The 21495-nt window shown below is 39.7% G+C and overlaps 1 protein-coding gene across 3 annotated transcripts in view; it reads left to right on the top strand.

Annotated features, from left to right (window-relative positions):
- The window catches only part of LOC136244944 (protein strawberry notch homolog 1-like), a 28437-nt gene that overhangs the window by 6325 nt on the left and 617 nt on the right, over positions 1 to 21495 (top strand). Inside the window, exons 3-27 of one of the 3 annotated variants that reach the window (XM_066036469.1) lie at positions 2004 to 2182; positions 2234 to 2443; positions 3729 to 3767; positions 3822 to 3867; positions 4255 to 4293; positions 4345 to 4396; positions 4513 to 4674; positions 4865 to 5146; positions 5389 to 5502; positions 5558 to 5740; positions 5800 to 5897; positions 5943 to 6100; positions 6270 to 6413; positions 6596 to 6969; positions 7099 to 7230; positions 7315 to 7380; positions 7486 to 7555; positions 7662 to 7943; positions 9001 to 9069; positions 9122 to 9268; positions 14681 to 14775; positions 14833 to 14925; positions 17116 to 17253; positions 21143 to 21219; positions 21266 to 21450. In XM_066036469.1, the coding sequence (XP_065892541.1) occupies positions 2004 to 2182; positions 2234 to 2443; positions 3729 to 3767; positions 3822 to 3867; positions 4255 to 4293; positions 4345 to 4396; positions 4513 to 4674; positions 4865 to 5146; positions 5389 to 5502; positions 5558 to 5740; positions 5800 to 5897; positions 5943 to 6100; positions 6270 to 6413; positions 6596 to 6969; positions 7099 to 7230; positions 7315 to 7380; positions 7486 to 7555; positions 7662 to 7943; positions 9001 to 9069; positions 9122 to 9268; positions 14681 to 14775; positions 14833 to 14925; positions 17116 to 17253; positions 21143 to 21219; positions 21266 to 21450 (3434 nt within the window). Of the gene's footprint in view, positions 1 to 2003; positions 2183 to 2233; positions 2444 to 3728; positions 3768 to 3821; positions 3868 to 4254; positions 4294 to 4344; positions 4397 to 4512; positions 4675 to 4864; positions 5147 to 5388; positions 5503 to 5557; positions 5741 to 5799; positions 5898 to 5942; positions 6101 to 6269; positions 6414 to 6595; positions 6970 to 7098; positions 7231 to 7314; positions 7381 to 7485; positions 7556 to 7661; positions 7944 to 9000; positions 9070 to 9121; positions 9269 to 14680; positions 14776 to 14832; positions 14976 to 15028; positions 15060 to 17115; positions 17254 to 21142; positions 21220 to 21265; positions 21451 to 21495 lie in introns of those variants that run through there. The other 2 variants (XM_066036470.1, XM_066036471.1) reach the window with 2 other exon arrangements.

The following is a 21495-nucleotide window of genomic DNA, read 5'->3' as shown; positions in this document are numbered from 1 at the left end:
GAACTGAAGTCACACCCACCTCACTTCTGTGTTTATATACTAACTCTTATGTAAACGTCCTTTCTGAAGAACAGTATATGCAAACTAATTAATTAACATTCTCTCAACTTTTTAGGAAGTTACTGTAAGTCATTATCAAGGAAGTGCATAGATCACTTCCTATTTTGCTTCCTTCCTCTTCAGTTTGAGTGGGCCTAAAGCTTCTGTATTGATTTTTATCAGTTCTATCACACTGGTAGAGGAGGATAGACCTATAGGTGAATACAACCTGGATTAAAACTGCAACAGATAGTACAAGTGCACAAAATACAATAGACAGAAAAACTATTATCCGGTAGTCAAGAAAACCTACAACTGGTTCTTAAATAACAAATATCCTACAGTACAGTAGTATTGTATATATTAGGGATCATGAAGGTTTGGGCTTTTCTGGCCAAAAATATCACCATAAAACCATCCTCACAATATCTTCATGGGACCTTTGCAGTATTGTTTAGTATAACCAAGCCCAAAGTGCCTTCAGTACAAGCTTTAAAAGTTGCTACGAAATTTTATAAATTTTGTATTTAGTGGAATTTTCTACTGACTGACTGACTGACTGATGCCTTCAGACAAGTGTAACTCGATGACAGCTACAGACTTGATTTTTTCGCTGTTTGATGTTGCTTCAGCCCAACAGGTGTCTAAAATTTGGCAAGAAATTATGATTTCTAATTTAAAGCGTGCTGTTTTTTTTCGACAGCTGTAACTCATTTTCTTCTTAACTGGGGTCCGACAATCCTTATCTTATAAATGTGATATCAATGTTGTACACTATTAGGTCACACAATAATCCAGTATCTGATGGCAGATTAATTGCTAACTGTCATGTGCAATCGTACTATTTTGATTGTGATTAGTTCTATATGCTTGGTTCAGAAAACAATATTTGTGGTCCCATGGCTGTAGTCAAAAGATAGACCTCCTGGGTGATATTCATGACTTGCAGCACAGGTGTTGTATCAGCACCTGTAGTGACGTTCCTGCTTTTCCCTGTAACAAGAAACCCAGTGGGTAAGCAATATTTGACACTCAAATTAATACCAATCAATGTACAGTAGACCTCATAAACGATGTTCATATACTACATTAAAGTTTCATCTTGTGAATTGTTGTTGAGTTCAGTCTAGCTACAAAGTCCGTCACCGTTATTGTCATTGATTTTCGCCCTTCTATCAAGAACAGTCGCTTCTTTATCACCACAAAGTACATAGGTTGTCAGACACCTTCGCCCTTATCTATGTTCATTGCTGAGGCCTGTATATACGGGTCATAAATAAATATTACACAAAATACCTGTAACAGCTTGTGACATGATTCATAATTAATGGTGATTTAACTTCCATAATACACATCATGACATGAGTATGGTCCAAAACATAAAGTTTCTATGAGGTCTACCGTAGCCATGATGCATACAAGATTTATCAAGGATACGTGCTTAAAAATTTGACGAGCATCAGTTGTACACGTTTGTTCCTAATCATTTGGCCCAACATAGACAAAGGTGTCCCTGGTTGCAAATGGTTCATTGTACAGTGAAACCTGTGTATTAAGGACACCTTGGGATTGACCAAAAGTGTCCTGATTATGAAGTTGTCCTTCAATTTACATGTTAAGGGATACTTTAGGACTATTACCAAGTGTCCAGATTAAATCAGGTGTCTTCATTTTCAAGTGTCCTAATAACAGGTTTCACTGTACTTTCATACAAACATGAAATAATATCCTTATTGTATGCGTTTATATCAAATGACATCACTTATGACACTTGTGCTCTTTCTATATCTCATCATGTGTCACATACAGGATGATGTATGTAATGTCATCCATGTAGTGTGTGTGTGGGAGGGGGGGGGGGGGGGGTATAGCTTTGTTCTCTGTATATGTTTGGTGTTGTGTGGTGCCTGTGTGAATATGTGTGTGTTTTCCTAATTCACTTAATGACTACCTCACTCCATTAGTAAGCTACTACAGAAACAGTTGGTCACTACAAAGTTCAATGCTCAGCAAGTAGTGAAGGAGGTTACAGCAGCAGTGACATCATCACAACACATACCACAGGTCAATGAGGAGCTAGACAGCGATGATGAGGATGAGTATGGGGCAGCCAGTACCTACGCTAACTACCTACCAGCCAAGTGTAAGCTAGTATAATACATTGTATACTAGTGTAGCCCATACATTGTTCCAGTGAGGATTGGTAGGCCTCATCCTGATTCTGTTGTGGAGTCCAGTTCACTATCCAGTGTGGCCCCACCCAGTGTGTGGTTTGATCTGAAGTTACCCAGTGAAGTTGTGGATGAGTGTAAACTATCAGCTCTTCAGCTAGAGGCTATTGTTTATTCCTGTCAGCAACACATGAACATATTGACTGATGGTAGTAGGGCTGGATACCTTATTGGTAAGATGTGTATGTAAATGTGGTGACCTTCATATGCACATACCTTAGAACACAGCATACATACATATACAACATTTTCTTGTGTACAAGCATATATACACATTTGTATGCTTGCATACACAACACATATTGAAGTGAGAGCCACTAGAAACTGTGGCAGCTGCACGCAGAGCCACATAGACCAGTTGCTATGAAGCCACAGAAGGTTGTCCATGTGTTAAAATAGAACACTTAACAATTGGTCACCATATATAGCCTATAGTTTTAGCAGAAACAAACAAGCCATGTAATCACCACAGGTAGAATATAGCCAGTGTTGTAGGGTGGATAAGAGCACCAATTAGTCACTTGATGTGGTCAAGTGAGCATATAATACACTCCTATAATATTATGGTATATATAGCTAGCGTGTGTGTCACTACTGGTGTGGCTGGTATTGGTTGTGATACAGTCAATTAGCCTGTGTGTGATCTAGGCCCTTAAGATATCACTAGTATTGTTCCTACCAATTTATTAATCAGCAACATCACAGCCATATATTTTGGCCACTACCTTGGACTTGACGTCTTTCTTCATAGCTCATGTTTTTACAATTGCACACCACTGTTCACCACTACATACCACTGTGGGGTTTTCAGATTTCGAGTTATATTAAGAGAATGATAGTTTTATGGTTAACTGTGCACTTATGTTCACAGTCACTGGTGGTATTGTGAAACTGACCAAATTAGTTTGAAATTTGAATGGATATCTAATTTGAATAAATGTTATTTTATTTGAATCAGTGTTAATACTATTCAGTGTCATTAACATGTGTGATACACGTCACCATAGTAACTAGTCATAACAACAAAGCCATATGATCACAGTCAATGTGTACACAACAACTGGTCAATTGACTTGACTAGTCAGAAATGATGACCTTAACAAATGTGTTGGTGAAAACTTGCTGAAGTAATAGTTTTGTAGTTATCTCCTCACATGATTTGTTTGGGTCACATGTGCCTTGAGACATACCTTGTGAGCAGTATAGCATGGGGTTATAAAATAGAGTCCTGGAAACTCAATCTGTTAGCCCAAAGTTACTCTACAGCTGATGAAAAGCTAACTATACCACTGCTCATATATAAGTATGTTATTTCATTTAATTTCACATGAGTGACCTTAACTTTTTCAAATCTTGCTATGTACGTATAGTTACTCCATGCTGTAGTATGAATTTACCATATATGGTGTAGTCTTTGACTCCTTTGAGGAAGTAATTGTATTACATGTTATTTATCAGGTGATGGTGCTGGTGTGGGCAAGGGGAGGACAATAGCAGGTATGATAGTTGTGGTCTTCTCTATCTGTATAGTGAGGTATGTTGGTGTTGTAGGTATTATTTATCAGAACTACTTGGAAGGGAGGAAGAAAGCAGTATGGTAAACAACTGTGTATTTATGGGATGAAAAAGTATTATGTATCCAACATTCAAGCACAAAAATAATCTGCATTGAAAACCCATTTAGCAAGCTCTTTGAATATAAAGCTGAATAGAAAATGGCCACAATTTTGGTCCCAACAGGTTTGGCTCTATACTAAAAGAGGGCAACTTCCTGAATGCAGAAAAATGGGACCAAATTGTTGACCCAATTAACTATCCACTGATTACAGGTGTACACACACACATGTACACCTGTTACAGCATGTGGCAGTACATATTTGTGGCCCACTCAGGGCATGTGTGTACAATTCAATTGCTCCTCTGGTTGATCACAGCATATGTTTGTTGGCTGTATCAACATGTTGTTACTTGTGTATACCTACAGGTTGAGTGTCTCCAATGATCTCAAATATGATGCTATAAGGTTAGTGTAGTGGTTGAACTGATGATAAAACACTGGCTACTGTTTGCATAGAGATCTGAGAGACATAGGAGCCAAGAAGATAGCAATACATTCCTTAAACAAGGTGTGGCATTTTTGTTGTGATTGTAGTGTTTACGTAAACACTTTTGTGTGTGTTCACTATTGGGTGTGTATAACGATTGATCTTTTTTATGACTTAATCATTCACTTTTTGTGCAGTTCCACTATGGCAAGATCAGTGGCAAGAGAAATGGTCGTGTTAAGAAGGGCATCATCTTTGCCACGTACTCTTCCCTTATTGGAGAGAGCTCCAGTGGAGGAAAATATCGTACCAGATTCAACCAACTGATGCACTGGCTGGGACCTCAGTTTGAAGGAGTAGTATCCTGTGTGTTTAATTTGATGTAATCAGTTTAAAAGTTATACAAAAGAAATCCAACATACCTGGTTTATTAGTTCAAAGATTTTCTCTAGCAAAATGGAGGATGACCAAATTGGCCAAGAGAGCTATTTAATATATATACACTCATAACGTAACTCATTTGTCTTGATACCTTAACCATTTTACCAGGTGGTGTTTGATGAGTGTCACAAAGCTAAGAATCTTTATCCCAGCGGAGCTACCAAGCCAAGCAAAACGGGCTTGACTGTTCTGGAGTTACAGAAAAAGTTGCCTAAGGCTCGTGTAGTGTACTGCAGTGCCACAGGTGCGTCTGAGCCTCGTAACATGGCGTACATGTCACGTCTGGGTATCTGGGGGCCTGGAACTCAGTTTAATGATTTCCATGACTTCATCAGAGCTGTAGAAAGGAGAGGAGTTGGAGCCATGGAAATTGTAGCCATGGACATGAAGGTGAGAGAAGAAACACTTTGATATGTCTCTAGGTAAATGGACCGATAATTTGAAAATAAAAATCTGCAAGTTTGGGCTCTATTTAGAAGTGTTAGAATTAGACAGCTATTTGGTGGAGACAGTTTTATAGATTTGTAGACCAGATACCACACATGTAGCAGTGTTAGTCTACAGCAAATACTCTAATAGAACAGTCAGATCAGCTATAATGATGTAGCACAACTACATTTTCTCTGTTCCAGTTACGTGGTATGTACATTGCTCGCCAACTCAGTTTCCATGGAGTAACATTTGATATAAGGGAAGTGACCATCTCTGAAAAGTTCCGTGAAATGTTTGATGCTTCAGTAGAACTGGTAGGTGAAATTACAACATTGCTAAATGTGTGAAGTGACAGACAATCTCCCCTAGTGGATGGAGGCTCACAGATTATTCCATGAAGCATCTGTTGCATTAGAGTGGGATCGTTCTAGATCCAAAGGAATGTGGGCTCAATTCTGGGCATCGCATCAACGTTTCTTCAAATACCTCTGTATTGCAGCCAAGGTGCCTGAAGCTGTTAAACTAACACAAAAGGCAATTGCAGATGGAAAGGTACAAATAGTGGTGTAGTAATGTTGTCATGTATCTCACATTCCATGTTTTTCTCATAGTGTGTAGTTATTGGTCTACAGTCAACAGGAGAAGCACGTACACTTGAGCAACTGGAAAGAAGTCACGGAACCTTAAATGACTTTGTATCCACAGTAAAGTAAGCATGGATCTTTATTATAAGTGAGTACACATACTCTTGTAGGGGAGTGTTAGAGACGCTTATCAGGCGTCACTTCCCAACTCCCTCATCAGGGATTGATATGAGATTGTTTGCTGATGACCCCACACTACCCGGGAATAGTAGGAAGCGTAAGAGAGGAGCACATGGGCTATTCTTTGATGATGATGACGACTCCAGTGGTAAGAAAGAACACTGGATCATAAAGTACGAACTCTTTATAGTACATTTTGTTTCCATACACCTGTAAGTTTACTAATGCACTTTAACAAAGGTATTAATTCCCTAGATTTGTGTTGCATGTTCCATTCATAGAGTGTTTTATTAGAGTGTTTTGTCATGTTACTACAGACACTTCATCATCAGAAGGTAGTGACTCAGCAGTGTCCAGTAGTGATAGTGAGGATGAAGCAGTAGCAGCAGCTAGTGGGTCTGGTTCTGACAACTCCTCATCTGACTCTGATAACCCTAATCCATTTTCCAGCAAAAGTGACAGTAAGTGATGAGTGAACTTGTTACCAGTATGTAACTGCATGTGTGTATATACGTGTGGTGTGTGCATGCATGTATATGTACATGCACATGTAAGTGTGTACTGAGTGTCAGTAGATGTTGTATATGAATTGTAAGTATGTACATGTGCTGTGTTACTTTTTGTGTCTATTTGATTCCTTTAGATCCTTGGCTTAGTCTTGTTACAGAGAAGAAACCGAAGAGGCGGAAGCTAAATCCTCCAAAGTCAAAATCCTCAAAGTCATCTCCTAAACCAGTATCCAGTGATCTCATCTCCAGGGCTAGCCCTACTAAGCTGGTCAATAAGAATAATACTAAAGAAACTGTTAAACCAGTAGAGGTTGCTCCACCAGAGCCAAGCCTACTGAAGATGGTCACTGCCACTAACATACCAGCCAGTTCTAGTCACAGTGCTGCCACTGTACGACAAATGAAGGAAGAGTTGTTGAAGAAAGTGGAGTTGTTGTCATCTCATTTACCAGCTAACACTCTTGATCAACTAATTGATGAGTTGGGTGGACCAGAATGTGTTGCTGAAGTGAGTACCAGTGTGTTGTGAGGAATATGTAGTAGTTTATAACATGAAATATCATCATTGTAAAATGACAGTGTAGGAAGCATACTATGATAAAGTGTGTATGTATGTTCATACTTATTTCACATACAGATGACTGGTCGTCGTGGTCGTATGGTCAGTTTACTGGATGGTAGTGTACAGTATCAGTTACGTTCAGAGGATGATGTATCACTGGAATTATTAAACATTGCTGAAAAGCAGAGATTTATGGATGGAGAAAAGGTCCGTACAGCTGTAGTGCATTATGTATTCTCTGTATGTAACATGTACAAGTGTGTTGAATGATTTTGTTTGCTATTATTTTAGAGCATTGCCATCATCTCAGAAGCTGCTAGTTCTGGTATTTCATTACATGCTGACCGTAGAGCCAAGGTGAGGAAATTGTTTGTGATGGATAGTATTCCCATTGTGCATTTAATGGTCCCCTTCACTGTACATTGTAGACTAGTGTAATAGTGTTTTTGGTACACATTTTAGAACCGAAGAAGACGTGTGCACATCACATTAGAATTGCCATGGAGTGCTGATAAAGCCATCCAGCAATTTGGTACTGTTATAAACACTTTAATACATACAAACATCCATGCCTGTTTTCTATAAGATGTATGGTGCAGCACAGTTATTGTTGTAATAGTCTTATTAATTTACTATAGGTCGTACTCATCGTTCTAATCAGGTGTCAGCTCCAGAGTACGTCTTTCTTATTTCTGAATTGGCTGGGGAACAAAGATTTGCTTCAGTGGTTGCTAAGAGACTGGAGAGCTTAGGAGCATTAACACATGGTGATCGCCGAGCTACTGAAACACGTGACCTGAGCAAGTATAATATTGATACCAAATATGGGCGTAGTGCCCTGGAAATTGTACTGGGATCAGTAGTGTCCCAGCGACAACCAATAGTACACTCTGAGGAGTATAATAAGAACTTCTTTGAGAGTAAGTGTGTGCTCTGTTAGATTGTTATTGTATAGTATATAGAGTTGACCATTGTGTGTATGTATATGTTAAAGCACAGCTGCGAGTGCTATATGAAAAATAAAGCACAAGGCATGCGGCTGAGATGCTAATAAAGCACGAGGTGAAGCCGAGTGCTTCATTAGCGTCAAGGCCAAGCGCCGAGTGCTTTATTTTTCATATAGTACGAATGAGCAAGGCTATGCCTTAAATGATTTATGGAACTTTCTAGTCGTGTAGCTTCACTATACACTAGGACTCGTAATTAACATGCGTTGCACAAACTATTAACAGCCTGAACGCACACGAACTGGTTGAACAAAGTAACTCACGTGTATTTCACCATAGTTTGGCATGGTACATGTTCATTGCGTATTTTGGCAGGTTTTACTCGCAGCCCACAATCGATTTTATTGTGAATCACAAAGTGAAATATTTCCGTGATATCTCCAGGACTTGTCCATTTACATTAACAAACATAACAGCAACGTTACCTTCTCCGACCATCATTGAAACATTTAGGTATATCTATAAAAGCAATCCAGTGGTAGAACTCGTATTGGCTGGGGTGATTGATCACTCAGCGCGACGAGGCTATCAGCCTTCACCAACTAATCACCCAATACTGGTGTAAGCCCCACAGGCTATTAGCCTGCACTAGAGCACGTGGGCAACTGTGCTTTGTTTCCCACAAAGAGTGCTTTATTGCACCGCAAAGGTGCTTTATTGAATGAATAAAGCACTCTTTGCGGTTGATGAAGCACTGTTGGGGCCGGCTGAGAGTGTACTTCATGAAATTTAAAGTACACTTTTTCCTTTGATCTCACCTATGCAAAGTTCTTATAAGCTATATTAGAGTATGTCAGAAAATATTCATTTTTTTTTTTTAAACCGTTTGTGTGCCACAGCCAGCCAGCCAGCATGCACACTTACTTTTCTGAAATTGATTTGGGAAAGTTATGTGTCTGATTGGTGTCACCTGTATCTTTTAGGGCACATTCCTATACAAATTGGAAATGTGTTTTTTTTATTTTTACAGAGTTATGTGCAGCTCTGGTAGGAGTTGGTATTGTAGTCAAGGCAGGTAGTCACTATCACTTGGATAAGGGTAATGTTTACCATTATAATGGTGATGTATTGGTGACAATTGGTTTATTTAGATTCCTACAACATGACCAGATTCCTCAACAGAATACTGGGACTACCTGTTGGACTACAGAACAAATTGTTCAACTACTTCACTGATACACTGGGAGCTTTGATCCAGCAGGCCAAACGTATGGGCAAATGGGACAATGGAATATTAGGTATGTACTGCTATACACTGAGTGTAGGTTAGAGGCCTAGCATGAAGATCTTTACAAGTCAAGATGAATCCAAGGTTATTAAGGTTACAGGATACTGAGCGACTGTCAAACAAAAATTTTGTTGAGTAATTAAGGAGGGCTTAGTGTTGTTGTTGTGTTGTGTATCAGCTGGTAACAAGCTTAAATTGTTGGGAGAGCTGACTGGACAGGTACAAGGTACAAGAAAACACACGTAACAGTACAAGATAACATAGAAACAACACACTTAGCAAGAGCGTTTTCATTTCCATAGTAACGGATGATGACGTTGTGGACACACCCACGTCCGCCATATTGTTGAACCACGTTGTAGTAGTGCACAGTGTTGGTAGTGGTTAAGAGTTGTGTATACAGCGTTTAATATTGTCAATACAATGGTAGGCTGTGCTATTAAAGGCTGTAACAACAAATCTGGAAGAGACAAAGTTTCGTTTTATAGACTTCCAGCCGTTAAAACTCACGAAGGACCCCAGATGTTGGAGATAACAACTGAGAGGAGGAGAGCTTGGTTGTCGGCTATCTCTAGAGAAGATTTGAAGAATCTAGAAAATGTTTACGTTTGTAGCAATCATTTCATGCAATATAGACTAGTTGTAGCTTGTCAGTATTTATTACTTATTTTAGAAAAGCCAGCTTATGAAATCAGTAAACACGATGTTGACTGGGCTCCATGCAAGAACCTAGGCCATAACAAAGTGAATATGAGTACCTTGCAGGCAGCTAGTGATAGGGCTACACGAACTAAACGAAGAAGGCAACGAATAGAGGAAGCTGTAGCAACCCCGGAGTCCTCCTCAGAAAATGGCGAAACTCAAAGTGAGCAGTTATCAGCCTCTACCAGTGATAGTGAATCTCAAAGCGAGCAAGACAATGCTGTCTTTGCAACTGCTGATATGGGAACTCAAACTTGTGTTGACAACAGTGAGGTGCTAAGTCGTAGCAAATCAGTGCAAACCTGTCCACCCCAAACTAGCGATGTTGGCGTTCAGACAGATGATTGTCACTTTTTTCATGAGAAAAACTTTTTGAGCGATGATGCTAATGTGCATTATTATACTGGATTGCCCAAGTTGGTGTGCACTGTACATTTGAATTTGTTATGAAGCCTTTCTGCCATGGTGAGAAACGTGGTTTTTATTGGCGCTCCATTATAGTTTTTCTTAAGTTAAGGTTGAACCTAGGAATGCAAGATATAGCATATAGACTGGACGTATCATTGGCTACTGTTTCACGGCTGTTCCACGCAACTCTAGATGTCATGATGATCCGATTGACATGGCTTATAAAATGGCCAGCGAGGGAAGAGTTATGGAAGACCATGCCCAATTGCTTCCGTGCTTGTTATGGAACTAAGGTGGTTGCAATTGTAGACTGCTATGAGGTAAAGATTGAAACTCCATCTAATTTAGTGGCCAAATCAGCAACGTGGTCACAGTATAAACTTTCAAATACTGCTAAAGTATTTATTGCAATGTGTCCACAAGGAGTCACTTCTTTTGTTTCCTGTGCCTGGAGAGGGAGAGTGAGTGACAAACACTTAACTGTGAACAGTGGCTTTCTCTCTAAACTGTTACCGGGAGATGTCGTCCTTGCGGATCGAGGATTTGATATAGAGGAAGATGTTGCCAGAATGCAGGCCACATTACAGATACCTGCATTTACACGAGGATGTACGCAGTTGTGTCCGCTAGATGTCAAGAAAACCCGTCAACTGGCGAATGTCAGAATTCACATAGAAAGGGTGATAGGTGCTACAAGACAGAAGTTTTCCATACTCATGAGCTGCATTCCGATAGACTTTGTCAAGCCTAAAGTACCAGGACAAAGAGCTACTATTGACAAAATCATTATTATTTGTTCTACATTAAATAATTTATGTAAATCTGTTGTTCCTAGTAATTGATCATTTGTGCACACTACATTCACAGACATAATAATTACAATTAACAAAATAACATTATTTTCTCTGTTTCTTTCTTGTAAACTGAGGCAACTTGCGGCAATCCGGGCAATACCACTTGTTTGTACGAGGGGCATTCTTCATTTTAAGGCATTCAAGGTGGAACCATTGTCCATGTTCACATTCTTTGTTGTCACAGCCAACCATATCTCCGCCCTTATCGTCCTTGCAATGACAATAAATGTACATATTAGTCGATGTTGAAGCTGCTGCAGTCTGAGCTGGCATGACTTGAACTTGAGAATACCACTTCGCTACTAATTCTGGAAGAAGACACAGTTCAAAAAAATAAGTGCTTTTGTCAACAATATCTTTGATGAACCCTTCATCCTGACATATTCTTTGTGTTGAGATGTTCACATTTCCACCACAAAAAGTAGCCACAGCAAAATCTGCATAATCTGCAGAACACACCAAGAGTTGTGTCTGAACTTGGTAGTAGTAAGTATGTGTTCTTGTTAGAGTCCCATCATCTTGGATGTAGGGAGCTGATGAAGGTTCCCCATCGCGAACACAATAAGGACACTTCACTTCCAGCACTCCTATTCCAGTGCAGCATTCACATTGAATACTACCATCAGGACTTGCCCCAATGAAGGGATGTGTGCAACTGACTACAAGTCCACTGCCCTTGCATACAAATCCATTGTGAACATCTTTCATATTATCCACATAAGCTGACTTAGTTAAATCTTCATGGTCACACCCCATTTGGTAGCCTTAGAGAAAAACTTGTTCAACTCAGGGTAACAAATTCGATGAATCAAACTCTGTGATGGATTTCCTGGATCTGTTGCACAGACCTGTTTCATAACAGATGCAGTTATTCTGCCGGCTCGCTGAGTAAACCAGGCTGTAGTTTTGCTCTGCTCACGGGTTGCAGCCTCAATTATCCTAGTTTGTTCATCTGAAATGGTTAAACTTACTTGCTCACATACAGCAATTAGTTCAAGGTATGTTAACTCTTCGTTTTCTGGACAGTACAAATCTCTCAAGGAAGGTGGCAGATTGATAGCTGGTGAGCTGGTCTTGAACTTTTCTGAGAGTGGTGGCATAATTGAATTAATGGCAGGATCAAAACTTTCATTCTCTGTTAGGAATTCTAATTTGTCTGCATCAGTAGGGGGAACTTGCAACAATTGTAAAAAACTAAACTCAGCTGAAAATTGCTCATTAGGTGATTGTAAAGCAGTATGCTGAGATGACTCTTGCCCTATTTCACTGAAAGGCAGCTCTGTACCCATACCATTTGAATCCGATTCAGATGCAAGTTCAACAACGGAGAAATTTTGTGTTTCCAAGGGTTTTGGCAAATCTGATAATGGCACGGTGTCACTATATAAATGGGCTCCTCTTTTCCTGTTAGAGCTTAAAGTGCCTTTTGGCTTGGTAAAAGGCATATTCATAATCCGGGCATATGGTATTGTCTCAACCAGACGAGGTTGCTTCCATGCACAGTCTGTCTGCGTGCATGTTGTAGTGACATGGGATGCTGATTCAAGATAAAATAGAATGGCTGCAACATGAGAGCAAACTTCACCAAGGCCTGCCATGCAGATACAGTGGCCTGCCTCAACAGTACCATCAACCTCACACAATACCCAAGTGTTCACTGGTGCACGCTGGGAATGCCTGACCTACAATATATAATACAAAGTGTAATCGCTATAAAGGATTAGCATTTAGTGTACCTTTGCTATGGCAGCATACTTTCCATCAAATCTTTTGGAACCCAAGTAATTAACAAATCCACAAAGGAAGTACTTGAAGGCGTCCAGGCTTTTGTGAGACTTAAACCGTTGCGAGGTACAGCTAGAACAAGGTAGTTGAATATATCCGTGTTTGTCACAGGTGGGAAATCGCCGTTCCTCAATTCAGAAGCTGGAATCAAGTAAGGGTCTTGGTGAATTCCTGATGATATCTTCTCGAGATATCTCCTCTTATTACTGACTGACAACTCTCGAACATACTCACTCAATGGCAATTCTACAGCTGTCACCTCAGCCATACCTCAAAACCAGAGCAAAACAATGACAACTCGCATTCGAATACTGGTTCAACAATATGGTGTCTGTGGGTGTGCCCATAACGTCATCATTCGTTACTATGGAAATGAAAACGCTCTATGGCGATATTTTCCTGAACCAAAAATCAGGACTGTCAAACTAGTTGTTAACATTTTGTATAAACGGTACTAGTTTGGCTTCTTGTCTAGGTCCTGACGGAGCCATTTGTTAGAAATAATGTTTCTGGTGCTTGTGATATCAATTTAAAAATTAATTTTGTGACCACCATGTCCTGCTTTAGACCATATTGTAGTCATATTTCAGCAACTATACACATTATTCACAAATCCTCTTGTCAGTCCCCCACAAGTGATGTTCTTCAAATCTTAGAATTGTTAGTACGTTCTCATGGTTCTTCATTGGTCTGATTTTTGGTTCATAGTTTTCACTAATTGGCATGGGGACAACTCATGTTTCCATAACAACATTTGAATTCCATGTCGATTAATGGGAAGTTAAGAATACATAAATATTTGATAACAATGCATTAAGCAAAATCAAGCCCCTAATCATGAAAAATGATTGATAGTATATATGTGGGGTTTACAGTATCCCGTAACCTTAAAACACAAAATTCTGAGGGTGTGGCCTCTATCCAATTTAGGTAATGGGAGTGTTTTACATGGGTATGTACTGTAGGTGGAGTCATTGTGGGGTTGGATTTAAAATCAGAAGATTAGTAGATTGAATGTGTTTGTCAAAGAGCTCTAGAAATTGAAGCTTGCATCTTATTGCCGCTTCTTTTTGTTGGCATGGAAACTGTTGCCAGTGTCTATGGCTTCACAAGAACAGGTGTATATAAACAGTTTGAAGATACAGCTTGAGTGAATTTATGATGGCGACGAGTCATCAGATGTTGTTGCTTATGGTTCCACAGTAGTGTGAACAGGAAAGACCAGACATAGTTTCGCGATACAGACCACACTCACATTACATATAATAAAATAATTATCCTACAAGGAAGCTTATCTATCAAAGTATTTGGCAAAGTCTGTGTTGAAGGCTAAATAGACTTAAAAACAGATGTGCACTGAGCAGAACTTTCCGTGACATCTCTCGACTTGTCCTTTTAACGCATCTACAGTAATGACTCTGCTACCATAGCTAAACTTTGTGTTGGCTTGGGTGCCTAATCGCCTGCTGTGAGCTATTAGCTTGCAGCATAACTAGTCAACGATTAAAAGGGAGATTGTAATGCTTGAGGTCTTTCTGTTAGCAGATCTCTAACCATTTTAAGGATGTACTAGCAGGTCCTTTAAAGATCTCATCATCTTCCAAAGATCAAAAATATTATAAACATACCATTATCTAACTCTCAGTAAAGTAAGAAACTTGTTTGTGGTTTAGATTTTGGTGCAGCTGGTGAGTGTGTTGAACTGGTAGACAGTAAGGAATATGTTGGTGACCCAGCCTTTGGTACTTCTACTACTCAACTACACAAGGTAGTGTATATTATACTAGTAGTGACCATTGGTGAATGTGTGTTGTATTGTTGTCAGGTACAAATTGAGAGAGGAATATCATACAGTGAAGCATTAGAGACGTTTCATGTTGATACACAACCTGGTGAAGGATTTTATCTGTCAAAGAAAGTAAGACCATCAACTGAGGAGTTCATGTATCATCTGAGAGCTACTAACAAGTACAAGGAAAATATTCTAATTTTTTCTTGTATTTGCTCACTCTTTATAACAGCCTTTATGACTGGTGAACCTGTGCATATTGCATCAAAGGAAATAATGACACTACATATCATCAAATTATGTTTGCATCTTAACACACACTACAGTCTAATTACTGAAAGTGAATTGGCCAGTTTGCTTCATTTTCCATTTTATGTTTCTGCTGTCACTAAGGATCACAAATGAAGAATAGTACAAAAGGCACATCTGGTCATTGGATAGGTAGTTAAAATAAGAAGCTATTGATGTGCTACCTACATATCAATGTCTACATGGTAGTGGAGAAATAAATAAGACTAAAGGAGGACAAAGTAGGCTTGTGATGCATGGATTGTAGCTGTGGTGGTAAACGAAAAGCACATCTCAGGTTGTGTGATGTCAAACAGTGAAGAAAAATCAAGCTCATGACCTTAACTACAGTAGAATTATGCTTGGCAGTAGAAAATTTGGTAAAAATTCTGCAGAAGCTAGTTGAATATGTTTCATGTTTCTCGGAAGGCATGTTTGAGTTTGATTACACCTATAGTCTGTTCGTGTTCACCTGAGCCCTTGTTTCTTGTCCTTGTTTCTTGTTAATAACTCTTGTTACATGGGCCAGCTGCCCAAACATTTAGTAGTGCTGTGAAGCCCTTTAAACACCATCAAAAAAGTGCTTTGATACTGGCAAGAATAAGTGAGTTATGAGGTTTTAAAATATCCCATACATTTAGTATGGATGACTCAGGCGAAAACATGGTACAAAACCATTGGGAGTGAACACACGATCACCTCTTTGATATTACTATATTTGGCAGGGGGGCTCAGGTGAATGCATACCAACTATAACCAAGCCAATGAATGCTGTGAAGAAAAAGTGAGGTGGCTTTTGGATGATGATTTTGGCAGGAAAGTGCACACCTTCGTTATTCCTACTGTACTGATGACCAGTTGTATCTTACTAAGGTACTATTGAATAAGGCTCTACTCTTCTTGGTCTATCAAATTACTGAAAAATGAAGTGGCTATTTTGCTATGTTCCACCTATTATACAATAGTGTTACAATGAAGAACAGTATGAGAGAAGCTCCTATGCAATCGATCCAGTCATTTTAGATAATTCCTGTCACAAATTAGGTAATCAGTCTTAGATGCACTACTTGTGTCTATCAACCAACACCTAGTGATAGTGGAGAAAGAAATGGGACACAAAGTAGAGGATAAAGGTCGATCTATGATGCATTTATTGTATCTGCTGCATTTAGTGAAAATGCACATATTGGGCCTAAGCGATGTAACATTGAAGAAGTTCCCTGTAGTGGTGACCATAGTCGAGTTGTGGTTATTATTCAGTCAGTAAAAAAATTTTAGTGAAATAAATTATAGAAACTTGTTGAAAGTTGCTCTGGAGCCATGTTTGGAGTTTGATCATTGCTAACCAATATTGCCAAGCTGCTGTGAAGTTTTCCTACCATATAGTACTACCAAGAGTTAATAATAAGAGAGGAGAGTGTCTAATGCTGTATAGGCCTGTAATAGATGATTGCGCAGAAGTTAAACGGCTTCCTTTCCGTGTAACGTATAGGCTTCTAGTATTTGTTCGTTTCCTAATCGCAATTAGTTTAGCCGCACCGTGATGAATCCTCGAGAATATTCGAAGACTGAACTAAACACTGAGCTGGTATGTACAGGGAACAGTGCTCCTTCAATTGAAGAATGCTCAAAGGTAGGGTAACATGGCGAAGCAGTAAAAATTCGAAGCGATACTCTGCCTTTGGTTCAGTGTTTATTGGTTTCTCAGATGCTCTCCCCCAGAGTTATCTTCGAGGTTAACAGCCACACTTCTTAAGCAACAGAGCGATGCTCTTCGTGGTGAACTTGAATATCGAGTTGAACGCATGCCCTTGTGTCTGGGATAGCCTTTGTGGTTATATGCGAAAATATACTAGCCAGTCTGTACATTACGCGGAAAGAAGCCGTTTAACTTCTGCACAATCATCTATTACAGGACTGTACGGCGTTAGACACTCCTCTCTTATTATTAACTCTTGGTACTACCATACTGTGTAATAATAATATGGTACACTAATAATACATTACATTGCAACATTTGTGTTACTACAGACCTGTAATGACAAACACCTCTGCATACTACTGAAAGTGGTCAAGGGTGGTAACTCACAGTACATCACAAGAAGACCCAGCACTGGTCTACAGTCTCGACAAGAAAAGCTTCCCAGCATACAGAAGAAGTACAGCAAGGTAAATTAATAGAGTGTGATTTGTGTATAAATGTTTGAAGAGAAGGAAACATTATTATTAATTAGCATTACAGTGGAGCCTCTTTTAACACAAGCTCCCCGAATTAAGGACACAATAGAAAAAACCTCCATAATAAGGACAATAATTTTGGTCCCAACAGGTCTGGTAAATGAATTCTTTTACCTCTGAAAGATAAAATCCTCTATATTACAGCAAAAAGTGGCCAAAAATTCTGGATCCCAAAATGTCCGTAATAGAGAGGTTCCATTGTATATCAAGACACACGATAGTGTGTCGTGCGGCCCAAGAAGCCGGCGCGCCACACCGTGAGTATATTAACAGTAAGAAAGAAAACGCAATTTTCACACCTATGTAGCTCTGTGATTCCTTATCCGATTGGAACCAAATTTGCTAGAGACGTGCCGCCCAGTTAGGGGAGTCTACATACCACATTTGAAGAAAATCGCTCCAGCCATTTCCGAGATACGAGCGAACAAAATTTCGTTTTAATTTCTTCGTTTTTTTCTTCTTCATCTTCATTTCGCACACTTCGCAAAATTCGCCATAAAACACGAATGCATGCTCGGATTGGGCTAAAATTTGGCACACTTAAAGGGCTCATTAAGGCGGATCTCCGTACCAACTTTGGTAGGAATCCGATGAACATTCACGGAGTTATGACCGATTATTTGCGTAAAATAAGGTCGAAGGTCTGTCACGCCTACAGGGTAAATGCCTTGGAAGAATCAGTTGAAAATTGATATGTAGATGGAGCAACCATCGTAGGAGTGCCTTTTTGTGGTTTGAAAGGAATCGGGATAAAGACCATGGAGATATGACACAAAACCCAACCTGTGTCAAAATTACGCAATCGATTTTTATGAATAAAAAAACTATTAGTTTTCGTGTCTACCAGGCAAACCGCTTAGAGCAACGAGCTGAAAATCAGTATGTAGCTGGAATAATCATCATAGAAAGTTCTTGCAGTAGTACAGAAGAATCGGATTACAAACCACTGAGTTATGATTCGAAAGGCAACTACGTGCAGCAAATGCGAGATCGAGATACTCTAATAGAACAGTCACCCTAATAAAGCATTCAGCTGCATGTATAATTTACTCAGTTATATTACATTGCAAGTTATTCTATAGGAAATTCAGCTACAAACAAGTCACCCTGTAGTCAGATCAGCTAGAAGAAGGTACCTAATAGAGAGTTCAGCTACAAAGAAGCCATCATGTAGAGAGTTCAGCTCAAATAAATCACACTGTAGAGAGTTCAGTTAGAAACAAGTCATCCTGTAGATAGATCAGCTAGAAGAAGTCACTTTGTAGAGAGTTCAGCTACAAAGAAACCACCATGTAAGAGAGTTCAGCTGCAAACACATCACCTGTAGAGAGTTCAGCTAGGAACAAGTCACCCTGTACAGAGTTCAGCTAGAAACAAGTCATCCTGTAGAGAGTTCAGCTAGAAGAAGTTACATTGTAGAGAGTTCGGTTACAAAGAAACTACCATGTAGAGAGTTCAGCTGCAAACAAATCACCCTGTAGAGGGTTCAGCTACAAACAAGTCACCCTCTAGAGAGTTCAGCTAGAAGAAGTTACATTGTAGAGAGATCAGCTTGAAACAAGTCACCCTGTAGAGAGTTCAGCTAGAAGAAGTTACATTGTAGAGAGTTCAGCTACAAAGAAACTACCATGTACAGAGTTCAACTGCAAACAAATTGCCCTGTAGAGAATTCAGCTACAAACAAATCACCCTGTAGAAAGATCAGCTAGAAGAAGTTACCTTGTAGAGAGTTCAGCTACAAACAAATCACCCTGTAGAGAGTTCAGCTACAAACAAGTCATCCTGTAGAGAGTTCAGCTAGAAGAAGTTACATTGTAGAAAGTTCAGCTACAAAGAAACTACCATGTACAGAGTTCAGCAGCAAACAAATTTCCCTGTAGAGAATTCAGCTACAGACAAATCACCTTGTAGAAAGATCAGCTAGAAGAAGTTACCTTGTAGAGACTTCAGCTACAAACAAATCACCCTGTAGAGAGTTCAGCTAGCAACAAGTCACCCTGTAGAGAGTTCAGCTAGAAGAAGTTACATTGTAGAGAGATCAGCTAGAAACAAGTCACCCTGTAGAGAGTTCAGCTAGAAGAAGTTACATTATAGAGAGTTCAGCTACAAAGAAACTACCATGTACAGAGTTCAACTGCAAACAAATTGCCCTGTAGACAATTCAGCTACAAACAAATCACCCTGTAGAAAGTTCAGCTAGAAGAAGTTACCTTGTAGAGAGTTCAGCTAGAAACAAGTCACCCTGTAGAGAGTTCAGCTAGAAGAAGTTACATTGTAGAGAGTTCAGCTACAAAGAAACTACCATGTACAGAGTTCAGCAGCAAACAAATTGCCCTGTAGAGAATTCAGCTACAGACAAATCACCCTGTAGAAAGATCAGCTAGAAGAAGTTACCTGGTAGAGAGTTTAGCAACAAACAAATCACCCTGTAGAGGGTTCAGCTACAAACAAGTAACCCTGTAGAGAGTTCAGCTAGAAGAAGTTACATTGTAGAGAGTTCAGCTACAAAGAAACTACCATGTAGAGAGTTCAGCTGCAAACAAATTTCCCTGTAGAGACAAACAAATCACCCTGTAGAAAGATCAGCTAGAAGAAGTTACCTTGTAGAGAGTTCAGCTAGAAAAAAATCACCCTGTGGAGAGTTCAGCTAGAAACAAGTCACCCTATAGAGAGATCAGCTAGAAACAAGTCACCCGTAAAGAGTTCAGCTAGAAGAAGTTACATTGTAGAGAGTTCAGCTACAAAGAAACTACCATGTAGAGAGTTCAGCTGCTAACAAATTGCCCTGTAGAGACAAACAAATCACCCTGTAGAAAGATCAGCTAGAAGAAGTTACCTTGTAGAGAGTTCAGCTACAAACAAATCACCCTGTAGAGAGTTCAGCTAGAAACAAGTCACCCTGTAGAGAGATCAGCTAGAAACAAGTCACCCTGTAGAGAGTTCAGCTAGAAGAAGTCACATTGTAGAGAGTTCAGCTACAAAGAAACTACCATGTAGAGAGTTCAGCTGCAAACAAATTGCCCTGTAGAGAATTCAGCTACAAACAAATCACCTTGTAGAAAGATCAGCTAGAAGAAGTTACATTGTAGAGAGTTCAGCTACAAACAAATCACCCTGTAGAGAGTTCAGCTAGAAACAAGTCACCCTGTAGAGAGATCAGCTAGAAACAAGCCACCCGTAGAGAGTTCAGCTAGAAGAAGTTACATTGTAGAGAATTCAGCTACGAACAAATCACCCTGTAGAGAGTTCAGCTACAAACAAGTCATCCGGTAGAGAGATCAGTCAGAAGGATCACCTTGCAGAGAGGTTAGCTACAAAGAAATCACCCTGCTTCATCTTTTCTTCTTCCTGTAGTAAAGAAAAAATGACAGGTTAAAAAGCCCTAAAGCCGGCCATAGGCCGGCTTTATGGCCGGCTTTGGGGTATACAAATACAAAAAGAAGTGAAATCTAATCCAAAACAGCCAAGCTGTAAAAAAAGAGTGCAGCCCTGAGAAAGGCTATGGTGAAAAAAGATGTGAAATCCAAGGTGGCAGCCAAGAAATGGCTGTGATGGTAGGTTAATGGTAAAAATTTTAATAACGACAATTCAGGTGAATTTTGTGCCAAGACCAAGCGGCACCAAATTCACCTGAATTGTTGTTATTAAAATTTTTACCATTAACCTACCATCACAGCCATTTCTTGGCCGCCACCTTGGATTTCACATCTTTTTTCACCATAGCCTTTCTCAGGGCCGCACTCTTTTTTTTACAGCTTGGCTGTTTTGGATTAGATAGAACTTTACCCCACAATATTCTACTACTACCATACTTTACTAGGTATCCCCAGAGGAGGCAGAGAAGTGGTGGAATCTCCAGTACAATAGTTCATTAACCATGTGTTCCCATGCCTTCTGGTGAGTTAGTATTGTGATCATCGTCCTGTGTTCACCTGGTCTACAGGCAGGGTCAGTGTAGGAAGACTGGCCAGTGTGAGGTTGGCCTGAGGAGACGTGCTTACTACATATTGAGTGGATCAGTGCTAGGAGTATGGTGTCATCTTGAAGGAGTGCTGAACAGAACTGGAGGGCACAATAACAGGATGCAAATTGTACGAGTGAAGACCAGAGAAGGACATCGACTAGTAGGTAAGAACAAGCTGTACAGAAACAAGCTGTGTTTGTGCGTGCGTG

The sequence above is a fragment of the Dysidea avara genome, chromosome 14 (assembly GCF_963678975.1).
Source record: "Dysidea avara chromosome 14, odDysAvar1.4, whole genome shotgun sequence".
NCBI lineage: Eukaryota > Metazoa > Porifera > Demospongiae > Dictyoceratida > Dysideidae > Dysidea > Dysidea avara.
The sequence above is the reverse complement of the archived record's forward strand: the minus strand, read 5'-3'. Positions and strand labels throughout refer to the sequence as shown.